Here is a 15,913-nt window from a genome sequence, read left to right as displayed (position 1 = left end):
ATAGGGATAATTTTAACTGGCTGCTCTTGGCTTTTATAAAAAGAAATACTGAGTATTTAACGGTTTTTAAGCCAGTGTCATAAGCTGAATCATGCCCTCACAAAATTCATATATCAAACCCCTAACCCCTCAGACCTCTGAATGTGACTGTGTTTGGAGACAGGGGTTTTAAAGAGGTGGTTAAGGTAAAATGGGGTCACTAGGGTGGGCCTGATCACCAGGACTGGTGTCCTTCTAAGAAGACGGGATGAGGACATAGACACACACAGAGGGACCATAGACGGCGTCTAGATGCCAAGGAGGAGCCTCAGGAGGACCAGCCTGAGACAGCTCGATCGCGGTCTTGTAGCCTGTAGGATGTGACAGGATCCATTGCTGTTGTTCAAGCAGCCTTGTCTATGCCACTTTCTTTTGTCAGCCCTAGCAGACTAATGCTCCCAGGAATTTAACATTTTTTGACTCTGTGAAGGGGTCAAACTATCTGGACCAATGTTTCATAGATTTTCTGGTTAAACCTACCAGTGAATGGCCCAGGGCTATCCAGTGTGTGAGCTGGCAAGATGACTAAGGAATTTTCTCCAGTCTTAACCCTGCTCATCTTTTCACAGTTGACTTTTCTGACATTCTTCCACCCACACTGACCCAAAACAAGTGAACAAGAAACGTGCTGTCGTGGCTAAAGGGATATGCTTGTCATGTGACCACTTTTATACTAGTCAGGAAGCACTTTTGTACTGTTTATCACTGTTCTCTTTCTTAACGAGTTTCCTACATTTAATAATAATTCACATTGTCTTAAATTTAAAAAAAAAGTCCAGACAAGGTGTCTCACGCCTCCAGTCCTAACACGTTCAGATACTGACGCAGGTGGGTTGCTTGAGCTCAGAAGTTGGCAATCAGCCTGAGTAAGACCAAGACCCTATCTCTACTAAAGATAGAAAAACTAGCTGGACATGGTGGCGGGTGCCAGTAGCCTCCAGCCTACCGGAGAGGCTGAGACAGGAGAGCCCGGGAATTGAGGTGGTTGTGAGCTGTGACATTGTGGCACTCTACCCAGGGCGACAGAGTGAAATTCTGTCTTTAAGTGTAATTTTGACATGATCTCCTTACTAGCAAATGCATCCCTGGTAGTGATTCCCGACAGGCCTTTGATAGGAGATGGTAGCAGCAAGGGTAGAAATGGAAGGGTCGCAGAGGCCTCGGGGGAGGCCCTGAGGAGTAGAAGCAATCCAGCTTGGGCAGAAGAGGTCATCTTTAAAGAATACCTTTGTGCGTGCTGTGCAGGGCAGTTGCTGGCTTCCATTTGTTCCAAAATAAATCAAGCCTTTCTGCATAAAGCCTGGGACACTGGAGAGCCAGCCCTGAAGAGGGTTTGGACAAAGGTACCTCCCTCTGTCCAGAGCTGTATAAGATTTGAGATGAATTTAAACATTGGCATTAGCTAAGTAGAAGCGTCATAGGGTGTCAGTTTGAAATGGAGAAGATGAACAGAGAAGAGCAGGATTTATACAGGTGTGATGATTGGGCCGCGATAATGAAGGCCCAGTGTGCTGTTTTTTACTAAAACTGGTGGGCGGCCTCAAGGACTTAGTCTCACGTCGTTCTGTAAACCCCGTGTTTTCCTCTTAACTGACCTTCAGGTGTGAATGAAATGATGCAAAACGTTTCTTCTTATGTTTGTGTTTTTTATATATTTGAGACTAATTATATAGAAGCCCATTTAGGGGAAAAAGTTAAAGTTTGTTCAATCGTTGTTGTTCTTTTGCTGTAGTAACTAACAAATAACCACAGACCGAGCCTAAGGCACTGACTGGTCCTGTGCCAGTTCTGGAGGTCGGAGGTCTCAAGTCTCAGCGGCAGTCTCGGGAACGGCAAGGCTCAGCTCCTTTCTGAAGGCTCTAGGGGAGAATCTTGTCTTGCTTCTTCTGGGGAGAATCTTGTCCTGCTTCTTCCAGCAGTTGGAGGCCACCCACACTGAGTTCCTTGCTGATCTTCAAGCTGGCAGGGTTTCAGCTCCCTGGCCATTCTTTCCCCATGTGGGCATGTGCAGTGACACACGTCCCTCCCTCCGAGCGCTGCTTTCTCCCTGTCCTGTCAGTTTCAGCAGGTTGTGCTTTTGTTTTCATTCTAATCATCTTCTGATTTCTTCCTGATTTTTCTTTGACTCACAAATAGGTAGGAGTGTGTTTTTTTGATTGCCACATGATTCGTGGATTTCCCAACGTTTTTTCTGTTACTGATTTCTAGTTTCATTTTGTAATTGAATAGGGAAATACTTTGTATGATTTTAGTTCCTTGTAAGTTTACTGAGACTTATTTTATGGCCGAACACGTATCTTATGCGGGGGCATCCTTCATGTGTACTTGAGAAACAGAATTTTCTGTTACTGTTGTGTGAGGTGTCCATTAGACGTCTGTTAACGATTAGTTGGCTTAGAGTATTAAGTAGTTTAAATCAAGTCTTGCGTTTCTTTCTTAGTCTTCAGTCTGGTTCCAGCTATTACCCAGAGTGGTTTGGACGTCTCCAGCCCTGTTAGAGGGTCAGCTGTCTCTCCCTTCCACTCCTCAGTGGGTCTCCTGCCTTTTGGGACTCTGTGCTTAGGGTCATATGTGTTTATGGTTATTACCTCTTCTTGTAATAGGTATCACTTATCACTATAAAATATTTCCATTAAAAGTTTTTTTTTTTTTTCTAGTAAAAAGTATTTGTCTTAAGTGTACCCTGTGTGATACTACTGTAGCCACCCAACTCTGCTGGAGACATCCCACATTGGCTTGGGGTGTGTTTCCCATCCCTTTAATTTCACCCTTTTACACCAGCCTACCTGATGTCTCTTTCTCGTACGCAGCCTATGTTGGGCTCTTTTTAAAAATCCATTCTGGCACTTGCTGCCTTTAATTAGAGTGGTAACCTGCCCATTTCCATCAAATGCCCTTGTTGATAAGTAGGATTTGTGTGGCACTTTCTTACATGTTTTCTCTGTGTTTTTGTTTCCTTATTCCTGCATTATTGGCTTTTTTCTTAAAGGTACTTTTAGTATACCATTCTAATTATTTTGTCATTTGTTTTACCGTATGTTTTGAGTTACCTTCTTAGTGGTTATTTTGTGCATTATTTTAAATAATTCACAAAACTTTTGCTCCTAAGGGCTCCATGGCCACCCCCTTTTTTGGTGGTGTTGCAGTCTTACAGATTACATCCTTATACCTTGTATGTCCATCAGTTGAGATTTGTAATTATTGTTTCGTGTGTAAAGGAGTGTTTTAAGTGAAGACGAAAAAAGGGCTAACAAACTAAAAATCCATTTATGCTATCTCCCAAGGGGCAAAGTCAGTGCCCAGTTCTGGGACACCACAGCCTCATGTTACGGTGTTAAGAAAACAGTGTTAGGTAGCATCACTATTGTAAAGTTACTCAGTACCACTTAGAAAGATTACTCACGATGAATAATTTTTGAATTGGTTATTGGATAGTGAACCAAAACAATGCATATATTAAGGATGTTGCATTTTTAGGTGTGTGTCTAGCCCTGGCTCAATAATACTCTTAAAAACAAAAAATAAAGCAAAATTCTATCATTGTTTTTGTTTACTACAACCTCAAGTTAGATCTTTTCTTTTCTTTCTTTTCTTTCTTTTTTTTTTTTTTTTGGTTCCTTAATCTCTATTTAAATATTGAAAGTTTAGCTGACTGAGAGGCACACAAACCCATAAGCTAAGTCTAGTCATAATTGCCAGTGAATTTGACCAGGACGGGAAATCTTTGCAGAGAGAGTCACATGTAACTAGGTGAAGAGGATCTGAATTCTAGTGTGATGAGTCAGACCCGCCTTTACGAATCATCTGTAATACTCAGAGTGATGCCCAGGACAGGTGCTGGCCCCAGAGAAAGGCTTTAGCACTGTGACTCTTGCTCATGGAGCCCCAGTTCAAAACGGGGGGCAGGAGAAGAAGGTGAATCTGTCACTTCAAAGCATAATGAAATGCTGCCTACTTGAAGGAAATAGTGGAGCGCTGGGATAGTGGAGCGCTGTTTTATCAGCATCTGCACCATCTGAGCTTCTGCTTTGAAGAATCCAAGCAGGAAAAATGAGATGGAGAGGAGATATATAGGAAAAGGAGGGGGGTGTGGATAACTCACCTGAAAGAGTTTGCGGCAGATCCCTTCCCACCCTGCTTACTTACCTCACGGTGCCTGGGACCCGCACTTAGCATACCGGTTGGCAAGCCCTGGCACTGACCCCAGGTTCCCTCCCACCATGTCCCTGCCACCCCTTGGCACCTACCTGTGGGACTCTTCTCTCTGGGAGCCTCCCTGTGCTCCAAGCTTGGGACAGGCTGTCACCCTCTGTGAACCAGTGTGCCTTGCTTACCTCTTAAATTATCCCTTCAATCCCACCTGCCCCATAATTAAATGGAAAAGAGGAGCACAGCCTGCTTCTACCCAGGAGGCTGTGGGTGTGCTATGCACAGGGGCTGGCGTCTACCCTGTCTCTGCTCTCCTGGGCCCTGGGAATGGCCCTGGGACATTGTTGGGACCAGGCCAAGAGCCTGAGAGACATGGGCATCCTCTCCTACCTGAGAAAGCTCCACCAGGGCCCTCAGGGCTTCCTCCACTGCACAAGGGAAGGGGCTTTCGGAAGGGACCTGACAGGTCCCAGGGAGACTTGCTTACTCTGGCTTTCAGGCTCATTGTGACGGTCACCGTATCATTCTGGGCTAACTCGTATTTGTTAACATTGTAACTGTGTTTTCTCCCCAACCTCTTAAGGTTTCTTTTTCCTTGTTTAAACTACTTTATGGAGGTACAACAGGAGTGTGGTGAGCCACACATATGTAAAGTGTTTGGCTCGACCCTTCTGGTGATTAGCTACCCGTGACACTGTTTCCTCACCGGAGATGACAGATACTCTCACCATCCCAGGAGTTTTCTGGTGCCCCTTTGCAGCCCCTCCTGTCTCCACCCCCCGCACAGACAGCTTGGCTTCCACTGCAGATGCGCCTGCATTCCTGGCATTTCTGTGGGGCCCTGCAGCACTTGCTCTTTCCTTGCCTGGCTTCTTTCATTGAGGATGGCTTCTGGGCAACTCAGTCAGGTGGTCTTATCCACCCATACTTTTATGCTTTGTGTTGCTACGTGGTGTCCATTGTGTGGACGCACCACGGCTTGACTGTGCATTCACCTGTTGAGGGTCTGTTGGGTTGTGCCAGTTGATACCTATTGCAGTTAAAGCTGCTGTGACTATCCCTGCACAAGTCTTAGTGCCACGTCCTCGTTCATTTCTCTTAGATCAACACCTGGCTTTTTCCTGGTGGTTGCATGGTGGCTACAAACTTTTAAAGAAACTGGCCAAATGGTTTTTATGTTGGTGTGTGTGTGAGCTTCTTATTGCTGTGGCCAACTGGCATAAGCCTGATGGCTTAAAACAGCACACGTTTATTATCTGATGGTCCTGGAGGTCAAAAGTTTAAAATCAGTCTTGGTGGATAAAATCAGGTGGCACAGAGTAGTCACCCAGTAAGGCTTGGCAAGGCTCTGTTTCCTTGTGGAGGCTGTAGGGACAGAAGTCCTTGCCTCCCCCACTTCCAAGCCTAACTTTGTTCTCGGGCTCCTTGCAGGTCATCCCTGTATCTACCAGGCCACCTGTATCTCTGCCCGTGCCCTCCTGCCCGCTGGTGAGGACCCTGACATTATATTGGGTCTGCCTGGTAATCCCGGATCACCTCCCCACCTCAAGATTCTTAATCACGTCTGCAAAGTCCTTTGGGCTTTGAATTTTAGCGTATTCATAGATGCTGAGGATTAGGACTTGGACGTTGTTGGGGAACCATTATTCTGTCCAGTGTGTCTTTTGTCTCAGCACTGACGTGTGAAGTTCAGTTTTTTTGTATTCTGGGTACAGCTCCTTTGTGTGTCTCAGACTGTGTGTTTGCGTGTTTAAATATATCCCCCAGTCCAGCTGGCCTTCTGTCTTCTTACTCATGTCTTCCCATGTTAAAGAAAGCCCCTTGATCCATATGGCCCCTTACGGCTCTTTCTGTGTTCCAAGTATGAAGCCTTCAGGTAACACAAGGCTCTAAGGATTTTCTCCTGTTTTCTCCTAAAAATTTTGTAGTTTGTGGTTTATAATCCTAAGGGTCAATGTTTTTTCTTTCTTTCCCTAATACATATGTGGTTTCCAAACAGATATATGTGATCCAGCAGCATTTTTGAACCAGTTAATTTTCTTAGTGATTTTTAAAAATCTAGATGTGAAATATTTAGGAAAAATTCTTAGCCTGGTACCTATACCTAGTACATGCAATAATTGCTAAGGCCAATGGATTATGCCAAATGCAAATTGAAAGTTTTACATTGCAAATGATCACTCAATTAAGTTGTCATTACTTATCTTTACTTTAAGCAATATTTATTATTTTTTATTTATAGTTCAAAAATGATAGCTTACAGCCACAGGAAGCAATATATCAAGTACTTAAATACTTTCTTCTAAGCCCGCTAGGGTAAGCTTCTGATTTGAAGCAAATATTCCTGAAACTCACAATTTCATGCTTGTTAATTATTCATTTCGGTCTTTGATTGTCACCAGCCCTGGGAGGAAGCACTTGAGTGCTCTGAGCGTGCGGAGAACTTGCAGTGTTTGCTGAAGAGCAGACCGTGGCTGCTCTCTGCCTCTTTCCTTCTCGCCTCCCTCCCAGTACAGCGAGGGGTTTCTGCTTGGCGCCTAAAGTAGGTTCTACACGACTTGGCTTCCAGGTCTTAGAGGAAGTTCTTTGGAGGGCAGGTCCCTGTGGTTAGGTGATGGTGACACATCGGTAGGTCTTCTGGTGAGAAAAACACTGTGATTCATATGGTGGCATTTTCTTACTCACTCTTTCTGCAAGGTTTCTCTCACCTCTGCAGACATTTCTTTCTGATTACTTTGTTGGACAAGTATTAATGAACTTCTCTAATTACTGATTTTTGTACCCTTGCTTGCAAGACTGTTTCAGTCTCAATTGTCATGTTTTTTCCCCAGTGCCTACCACAGAGTAGTCACTGAGTCAATGTTTGTTTAATTGAACTCCTGACCACATGCTATTTCTATGTACGCGAGGTGGTTATCTGTGGTTCTTATTAATATTCCATGTTACATTTACTTTGGGGATTCGAGATGTTCTCAACTTACAAATCTTTGTCTCAGAAGGACTACTGTGCTCAGTCATTTGAAACCTGGACTGAATTTTAAGTTAGGGGGAAGTAAATTTTTGGTTGCCCTGGATTTGAATTCATAGCACTGCTATTTGTTTTGTACGCAAAGTGTAACTAGCATAGTCCCTGAGGCATGTGCAGCAGCAGAGGGCACGTCCTGCAGTGCGTCTCATCAGGGAGCAGGACAAGCAAACCACACAAGTGAGACCAGGAGAGCTGGTCTCTGTCCCGGTTCACAGGTGGTGTTGATACGTGGAGGGTGAGGGGCATGAGGATTGTGGGAAGCCTGAGGGGAGGGGAGTGTTAACATTCCTGGACTGTAATGGCACTGGGTTCCAACACTGTCATCCTTACTTGGGTTTCCCTGTCCTGAGACACTGTTGCATCTAACTTGTGTTCCTGCTGTGCCTCACTGGCCTGCAGCTCTGAGAGTTTCTCACAAGTTGCAGTTTCCTTAGGATCATATTGGAGTAAGAGAATGTCTGTGACTTAGTCCAATCGCACGCCTGGATAGGGGGCAGAGGGCAGAACACAGATATGTTGCTGTCCAGCCGAGAGTTGTGACAGGTGTCCAAACTGCTGGGCTTTCCCGACATGCTGGGGTCCAGCCCACAGACTTGTGGTAACTGTCCAGTTGTGCCGGGGTTTCCTGACCATGGCCATTCGTGCTCTTAGACACCATCTGTCCTGTCCCAGGGCCTTGATGTTGAGGGGTTGTAGAGGTCAGTTCCTTCTGAGTGGCTGTCACCAGAGGTGGGGGAGCATGACTCAGGATGCAGGGTACCTTGGAATGGGGTGGAGAGTGGGGCTAGGCAGGCTGGGGCACCACACAGCTGGGGGTACACCTAGGATTTACTTGTGGATCCCCACAGTGGCCGGGAAGAAGCCCAGGAGCAGCTCACACGTAGCTATGCAGGTCTTATAACTCCAACTGGTGGCCCAGTGTTTGGCCAGCTCAGTGACTGTCTCCCTCAGTGGGACCCGAGAGGCTCAGGCATGACGGGGAGTTCCCTTATCAACTAGAAAGCCAGGTGAGCTCCCCAAGCTAGACCTATGGCATGTCTCACTTCTAGGGAGCAGCCCCCAGTGCTCCCGGGCCAGCAGCCTCCAGTCAGGGGACCCCGGACCCCTGTTTCCCACAGTGGAGCTTCCCCAATCCTCTGACTGCCTTTGAGCCCCTGCAGAGGCAGGTGACGGTGGCTGACTTTGTCATACAAGCTCCCAATAAATAGTCTTTGCCTGTTCTCATTTGGGGACAGCTCCATTTACCTTCTCACTTGTAAGGGCTCAGTTTCCAGCCTCATGCAGTTCACAGCTCAGTGTGCAGGGTAGCAGTCTACTCACCAAGTAGACGATGTGTGGAGATGCATTCTTACTTTCCGTAATACCCTTCAGGAAGCTGGAAATGCTTTCACTAGAGGAGAAGCCAAGGCTGGGCTAGAATATACATATATAGCACATAGGTAAACATTTCAGTAGTTACTCTCAAAAGAAAGTCCCCAAAGGCGACTGTTATATTATTTCCTACGGAATGATCCCAAGACTAGAAATTGTATTTTTAATTCTTGATTTATATTAAAGAGAGGTGAGCCAGTTAACTAATCCTTTAAATATACTGTGTTCTATTAAGTAATCAACATTTTTATTCTAAGATTTATGTTTCTTAAGAAGATCTAGCTTATCAGGGTGTCTTTTTAGAAGAGCACACGACCTTGCCGTGTCTGGAAGAATGCTGCTGTGTGTCATTTTCACCGAAAACCACATTTCATTTGTTGCGTTATTACTAATTAACTTGGATTAATTGAGAACTCCGATTTATTGGAATCCTTTGCTGTGATTAACTTTAGAAAGAATGGTGCATATTTTAGGGTCTTTATTGTATACACCTTGATTTCACTGCAGATATATTAGCAAAAATCCAATTTGGGGATGACATAAGGGACAAGAAAGGAAGGGCAGGTGAGGCGGTAACAGGTGCAGCGTAGACGGAGGGTGGGATTGGGACGGATGCCCGCGCAGGTTCTTCTTTCTTTACTTTCTGATAATATGTGTGTATGTTAAAAATCAAACATTTCTTGGTTAAGATGGGTCTGTTTTTAACATCACTGACTTTGTGGAGCACAGGTCTTCATTAATAGCGTAAGGCCAGTCCAGCAGCTCTTTACTTGAATGTAAACTCAAGTTCCCTGGAGGGCTCCACCCAGTGCCCATGGCTGGGTGCCTCCATCCCCCCCAGTTTCTGGTTCCAGATATCTTGGGTGGGGCCTGCTATGGTTTGAACATTTGTTTCCTCCAAAAGTCATGTTGAAACTTAATCTGCAGTGTGGCAGTATTGAGAGGTGGGGCTTTAAAGAGGCAGTGGGTCCCCAGGACTCTGTGTCATGAGTGGATTAATTCATTCATGGATTAATAGATTAGTGAGCTAATAGCTTACTAGGTTATCAAGGAGGAAGAGAGAGATCTCATCTCGCAGCTCACCCCCGATGGTATAATGCCCCACACCCCCTTGGAACTCTGTGGAACATCCCCACCTGCAAGAACTCTTGAGCAGACTTGGCTCCTTGGCCTTGTACTTGTCAGCCTCCAGAACTGCAAGCAATCGATTCCTTTTCTTTATAATACCCAGTTTCAGTTATTCTGTTATAAGCAACAATAAATGCAATAAGATGAGACCTAGGATCTAGGATGGCTTTCCTAGGATAGAAGCTTTGTATGGGACAGTGATGCTGCCGATCCCTGGGTCAGGCTTGGAGGAGCGGGGAGTGAAGGAAGCCAGCAGTAGACTATCTCGAGGTGGACAAACCAGTGGATTCACAGTTTAAGTCTCGTCAGCAATTACTGATTGCCTACTGCTTTCTCTGAAAGTGGTTTAGGAAAATATCACCATAGTGTATGCTTTTTTTTTTTTTAATTAAAGCAACTTCACATTTAAAGTGTGCAGTTTTCAAGACATTCAGAAACATGGCTGCGCCCTTTTTCTCAGCAGCCAAGGTGCTCCATCCCTTTGAGGAAGCAAAGGCTGCCTTAGGGCGGAGCCCTCACCCCAGCAGCAGGGGTGTTGTGCCGGGCAGTGCCAGTGCTGTGGCCACTACCTCTGAGCTTCCCTGTGTGCTTGGCCCTCAGTGCACTGCCACCAGGGTCAGATTGATCAAGGCCCCAATGCCTCCAGCAGCTCGTGTCTTTACTGGGCTAAATCTGCTGCTGTCCACTGAGATACAGTGATGGGCTCAGCCAGGATTCCAATGCGTTCTCCATGAGGAATTTTGCACCTGGACATTAGACAGAAGCCGAGAGGCCACGTACAGATGTTCCTTCTTAGCAGTGGCCCTGGAGCTGGATGCCTCACATTCCCACCAGGGAACCAACCTGCCACTCAGCATGAGAACAGCCTTGAGGCCCTGGCCCTGCACCATCCTCTGAGCCCTCCTGTACGTGGTGCAGCCTGCCTGGGCTTCCCTGTGGCCTGTCTGGGATTTCCCACAGCTGCCCATAGCATGCGCTGCCTGGACCCTAGCCAGGAGGGAAGCTTGTTTTGCACAGGACATGTTTCTACCTCACACCCATGGAAGGGGAAGGTAGTGGTTTATGCATCTGTAAGCATGCTATAAACAATATTGAGTTTCACGGTGAAAACTGGCACCAGAGAAGCAAGTTGAAAAGTTTAAAGCTGGTTGTCAACCAGGAGAGAATATGTCTCTTGTAGGTTGGCACCCCTGGGTTGGGCTTGTTTACCTTCTATTAGCCGTTTTCCTTTATGGCTCTGGCCCTTTAAGTGCACTGTCATCAGTGGTGTAGTCACATTTGATCTGAGGAGTTTAATTACTTGTTTAGATCCTTCCTTATTCCATGGGGGATTTAGGACGATTTTATCTAGATTGTAAAGAAAAGTGGCTGTCTGCGCAGTCCCCTACAGGTTTATAATCCGACAGTTCTGTATCTTTTAAATTAGACGCGCTCTGACATTTTAAGCTGTAAATGAACAGTGTTTAAAGCAGCTTGGAGGATACAGTTTTTTCTGTCTTTGGAGTCTGCGTCTCCCCCGCCCCCCGCCTCCCCCTGGCTCTCCTGCCTTGGCCGCAGCCCCCAGTCGTGCCTCCGTCCCCACCTGCTCTGTACTCCTTGGCCTTGCTTTTCAACCTGCCATTAAGTACTTTCCCGCTTGCTCAGTGCCTGCAGTTCATCCTTGCCACTCTTCCTCTCTCAACTACTAGAATAAAATTTCAAGTCAAGAAAGCAAAACGTACCACCTCTCTGCTGACCTGTCCACCTCCTGGCCCCAAGAGCTCTGGCTCTTTCTTCTGCCCACAGGGAACAGGAGCTTGAAAGGAGGCTCATTACTGGATGATTCTGGCTCACAGGAGGCATGTGGGAAGGTTCCCTTCCCTCTGTCATGGAACTTCTTTAGGGCGATCGGGTGCAAGGCGGGTTCCAGAAAAGCTCGAGTTTCTGAGGCTGTTCTCTACACTGCGTTTTCCCTGACAGACCACTCAGGGACACCTGTCTTAGAGACCTGCTGCGTCCATTTCAGGGGCAATGCCTCAGCAATCTCAAGTCCCCAGAAGGGTAGAGATTCTGAGGTTTGTGCACTGACATACAGCTCGTGCCATCGACAGAAGAACAAGGAAACAAGTAGCTAACCTGCCAAGGATGAACTTGCACCTGACCCAGGCCTGTGATGAGTTTTGTCCTGAAAATCAGGGAAAGCAGAAAGGACGGCGAGCACTCAAGGGGCCGAGGGTCCACTATAGGGAGGAGGGGCGGCAGAGCGCTCAGCACACACTGAACATGGGGTGAAGGGGCACTGGCTCAACAGCACAGCTGAGAGCCACACAGAGCAGCCTGTGCTGGCCCCTGGTAGTATTAGCACAGGGAGGGGGCCATGGGGCTGTCTCTGCCCCACTCTTAGGAGGGAAAGCCAGAGAGTGCCCAGAGCAAGTGCATTAAGCCCTGGGACCGGGAGGGGTGCGCATTCTGAGGCAGAGTCCAGAGTGGGCGGCCAGAGTGACCTGTGAGCCTGGTCCTGCTAGACTCTGAGTAGGCGTAGCAGATACCGCTGGTATAGCTGGGACATGTTTTTGGGTGTTGCTTAAAGGACAGGGAGCCGGGTCTGTGAAGATCATCTCCCTTGGGAAAAGAATCCTCTCTGCCTTCTGTTCATAAACAGATTCTGCCAGAGGGTGATTGATGTGTGGAACACTTAGGCCCAGTGTCGGCAGGCCCACACCTGTGTGCGTGTGAGTGTGTGTGACGTGCGTGAATGTTTACAAGCTTCGTATACACACACAGCTTTCTCTGCATTTTCTCAGTGTTGTATTTTGTTTCACTGCAGGTAGGCCAGTTAAAAGCCCTTAAAGTTGCCCAGCTGTTTTCAGGAACCACTGTTGGATCCGGCTATTCAAATTCAGGGCCAACTACACCCTGGCATGTGGCTCCACACCTTAAGTGCGAAATGTAAGATAGGATGGCCTGTGTCCTAATTAAACCTGAATTTGAATTTGGGCAGAGTCTTCCCTGTAAGGTGTGTGTGAAGGGCCCCATCCACGGCCTCCCAGGTTTGTGGACCACCTCCGTCACTGGCATTGCAGACCTGAAGGTGAGGGGCCCATCCAGGCTCCAGGACAAACCCTTTCCACCTTCACTGGAGGCCTGAGATGACTGTCACCAGGAAGCTCTCAGCTTCGCGTGGCTTACCTGGATTTGAAATCACCATATTTGGTATATAGTAGGACCTCTGTAAGGAGACCAGCCAAGAGACTGTACCAAAGTGGTCATCATACGGAGGCAGTGAGCATGAGGAATGCGGCCCGCTGTGGTGATATGTGCATGTGGTGCATGTCGTCGGTCTGTGAGAATTGGGTCAGTGCAAGGCGGGATCCGTGGGGGCAGGGGCAGCTGTGGAGGCCCTCTCTCCTGCATGTTCCTCAGTTTGCACGTGTGGCTCTTCCTCATGCACCACACCTCCTAGCAGAACACTCAGCTGGTTTGCAGGCCAGTGCTCTTTACACGCCTCCGCCGAGGCACTGCTGGTGTGAAGGGCAGCTGGCCTGTGATGAGCGTGCACGGCACGGCCAGCACTGACCTGACACGTTTCCTTGTGTGTCCTGTCTCGTCAGTGCTGTCTTTACACTACTGCAGCACCCACAGTAGTCCTTCTGTTGGTGAAATAGGAACAGTACAGTATCAGTACTGGTGAGACTGTACACACAGAGAAAGAGCCGCGGGTAAACAGGTCAGTAGAGACGGAGATCCTCACCACATGGAGTGCGGTATACTGTGTGTCAGTGGTTATAGTCTCAGAGGTGAGAGACCAGCTGTCTCTGACGCTCCTGTTCACCTTGTCTAAACACCAGGAAAAGGGGGTAGCAGGTGCCTCACTGCTTTGCTAAGACTGTACCCCTAGCGAGTGCCAAGCTGGGAGCTGATTCTCAAACTGTGTCCGCCATCCTGTGCCCTGCCCATACCCAGGTGTTCTGCCCTTGCCTAGGAGTGTCACAGCAAGGCCCACAGCCAGGTGCTCTGTGACTGGGAGTTGTTCTCTGGGCAGAGGAAATGTTCTCAGTGCAGTGGGCCGTGCCCAAGAGCATCTGGTGTGCTGTCCTCAGCACTCACGGGAATGCCGGCTACTCATACCATGTACCTCATGTGGAATTTACCATCCCAGGTATATGTTAGACTCAAATACACAGGTGTGAATAGAAAACCAGATCACTTCATTCTCTCCACATTTCTAACTTTTTTCAGATCACAACTTCAGAGATAACTCCAGCAAATTGAGGGGAAGCTGCTCAGGGTAAGAATAGACCATGAACATGTGCAGTTTGCCTTGTTCTCTGTGAAGGCCTTTTTTCAGGGAACGTGACCTCCCCGACGTCTGTGCACGCTGGCCTGACCCAGACCGACCGTTCGTGTGGTATGCACTATGAACGTCACTGTCGCATTTTGTTTCTGCAGACACTGAGCGGCTGTATTCAGTGGTGTTCCAGGAAATATGTGATCGCTATGGAAAGAATTACAGCTGGGACGTAAAGTCCCTGGTGATGGGCAAGAAGGCGCTGGAGGCTGCTCAGATTATAATAGACGTCCTGCAGCTCCCCGTGTCCAAAGAGGAGCTGGTGGAAGAAAGCCAGGCCAAGTTAAAGGAGCTGTTCCCCACGGCCGCGCTCATGCCAGGTACGGCTCCCTGGCCGCGGGCAGGGTGACATTTGGGAATGTTCACAGCATTGTTTGCAGTGACTTTTAAGGTCTGTCTCTTTTTCCCTTGTCAGGTCTTGGAACTGAATCTGTGCCAGGTGCTCCCCCAGAGACCTGGGTCAATGCTGTGCAGTGCTGGGGTTCAGTTTTTCTCTTCTCGGGCTTCTTAAAACAGCGTGGACTAGTTTCAGTGATTCCTAGGGTCCAAAAACATTTGAGTTTTGTTCTATAAAGAATATGCTCGTGATGGAATTGCTTCAAAGTTCAACTTGAATAAAAGGCTTTACTTTTTTTCTTTTCGAAATCAGATGTGGGATTAATATTCCAGCAACTCTTCAAATTTAAACAGTTTGATAAGCAGCTAAATCTTTCTAAAGAAAGTTAATTTTTGTTTTTTAGAAAGAGAAACTTTAAGAGCAGAAGTCATTTTTAGCCTGTCTGTATGCAGCGCAGCCTTTCTTGACTCGCATCCAATTTTCCTTTGAAAGGAAAGATAGCTTTGTTCCCTCTGGGCTTGTTAAGGGACCTGCTCAGAGCTGGATTGCCTGCTGCTTCTAGCTAAAACTGAGAAGGTCAGGAATGTTCTAGATTACAGATCTAAAAACGCTTGAAAGTGGACTGTTTGAAGATCCTGTAGCACAACGTGGTAAATTCTTTCTGTACAATTTCTGGTGCAAAGGAGAAAACAAAAATTGCAGTCACAGTAGTAATTTTAGATTTAAAGTTGTATTATTACGAGTCAGACATGTTTTTGAAGTGTATGTTATTTATAAATAGTATTTTTTGCATGTGGGGAACCTTAGGGTTTTCTTCGTGTAAAAACATATCATCTGCAAACAGAGATAATTTCACTTCTTCTTTTTCAGTTTGTATGGCTTTCATTTTCTTTCCCTGCCCAGTTTGCTCACAGTGGCACAGCTGTGTTGATAAGAGGGACGGGACTGGGGTCCTCGTCTTCCTCCTGCTCTTAGGGGAGAAGCCTTCAGCTCTTCTCCACTGAGAGTGATGTTAGCTGTGCACTTTCCACATGTGGCCTTTACTACGATGAGCTGTTTTGTTTTTTTTTTTTTTTTTTTTGGTCTCCTTTCTACTTAGCACACTGTTCAGATGTTCTGCGTGATTCAATTTGGTAGGTGTATGTTTCTAGACATTTATCTAGACATTTCTTTTAGATTATCCATTTTAGTATCCCGTACCAACAAACGTTTTTCTCCTTTAATTCTTTCTGTGGTGTAAATGGTAATTTCACCTGCATCCATTTCTGATATTAGTCATTTGAGTCTTCTTTTTTACTGTTAATGTAGCTGGGGGTCTGTCCATACGGTTCCTCTCTGACCTAGAGCCCCTTATGATTTAACATACAAACCGCTCAGCTGCACGAGCCCTGCAAATGTCTCTTCTCCAGTGCTTTTTTTTTTTTATTAAATGATAGCTGTATACATTAATTGAAACATGGGGTACAGTGTAGTGTTTTCATATACAATTTGAAATATTTTTTTTTTTTTTTTTTTGATAACGGAGCCTCAAGCT

General features: G+C 46.6%; 1 protein-coding gene across 1 annotated transcript in view; it reads left to right on the top strand.

Moving 5' to 3' along the window:
- The window catches only part of PUDP (pseudouridine 5'-phosphatase), an 85,594-nt gene that overhangs the window by 19,073 nt on the left and 50,608 nt on the right, over positions 1-15,913 (top strand). Inside the window, exon 2 of the mRNA XM_023515075.1 lies at positions 14,144-14,362. Within this exon, the coding sequence (XP_023370843.1) occupies positions 14,144-14,362 (219 nt within the window). The remainder of the gene's footprint in view (positions 1-14,143; positions 14,363-15,913) is intronic.

Source organism: Otolemur garnettii, unplaced genomic scaffold, assembly GCF_000181295.1.
Source record: "Otolemur garnettii isolate 467f Iridium unplaced genomic scaffold, OtoGar3 scaffold00065, whole genome shotgun sequence".
Lineage (NCBI taxonomy): Eukaryota > Metazoa > Chordata > Mammalia > Primates > Galagidae > Otolemur > Otolemur garnettii.
The sequence above is the reverse complement of the archived record's forward strand: the minus strand, read 5'-3'. Positions and strand labels throughout refer to the sequence as shown.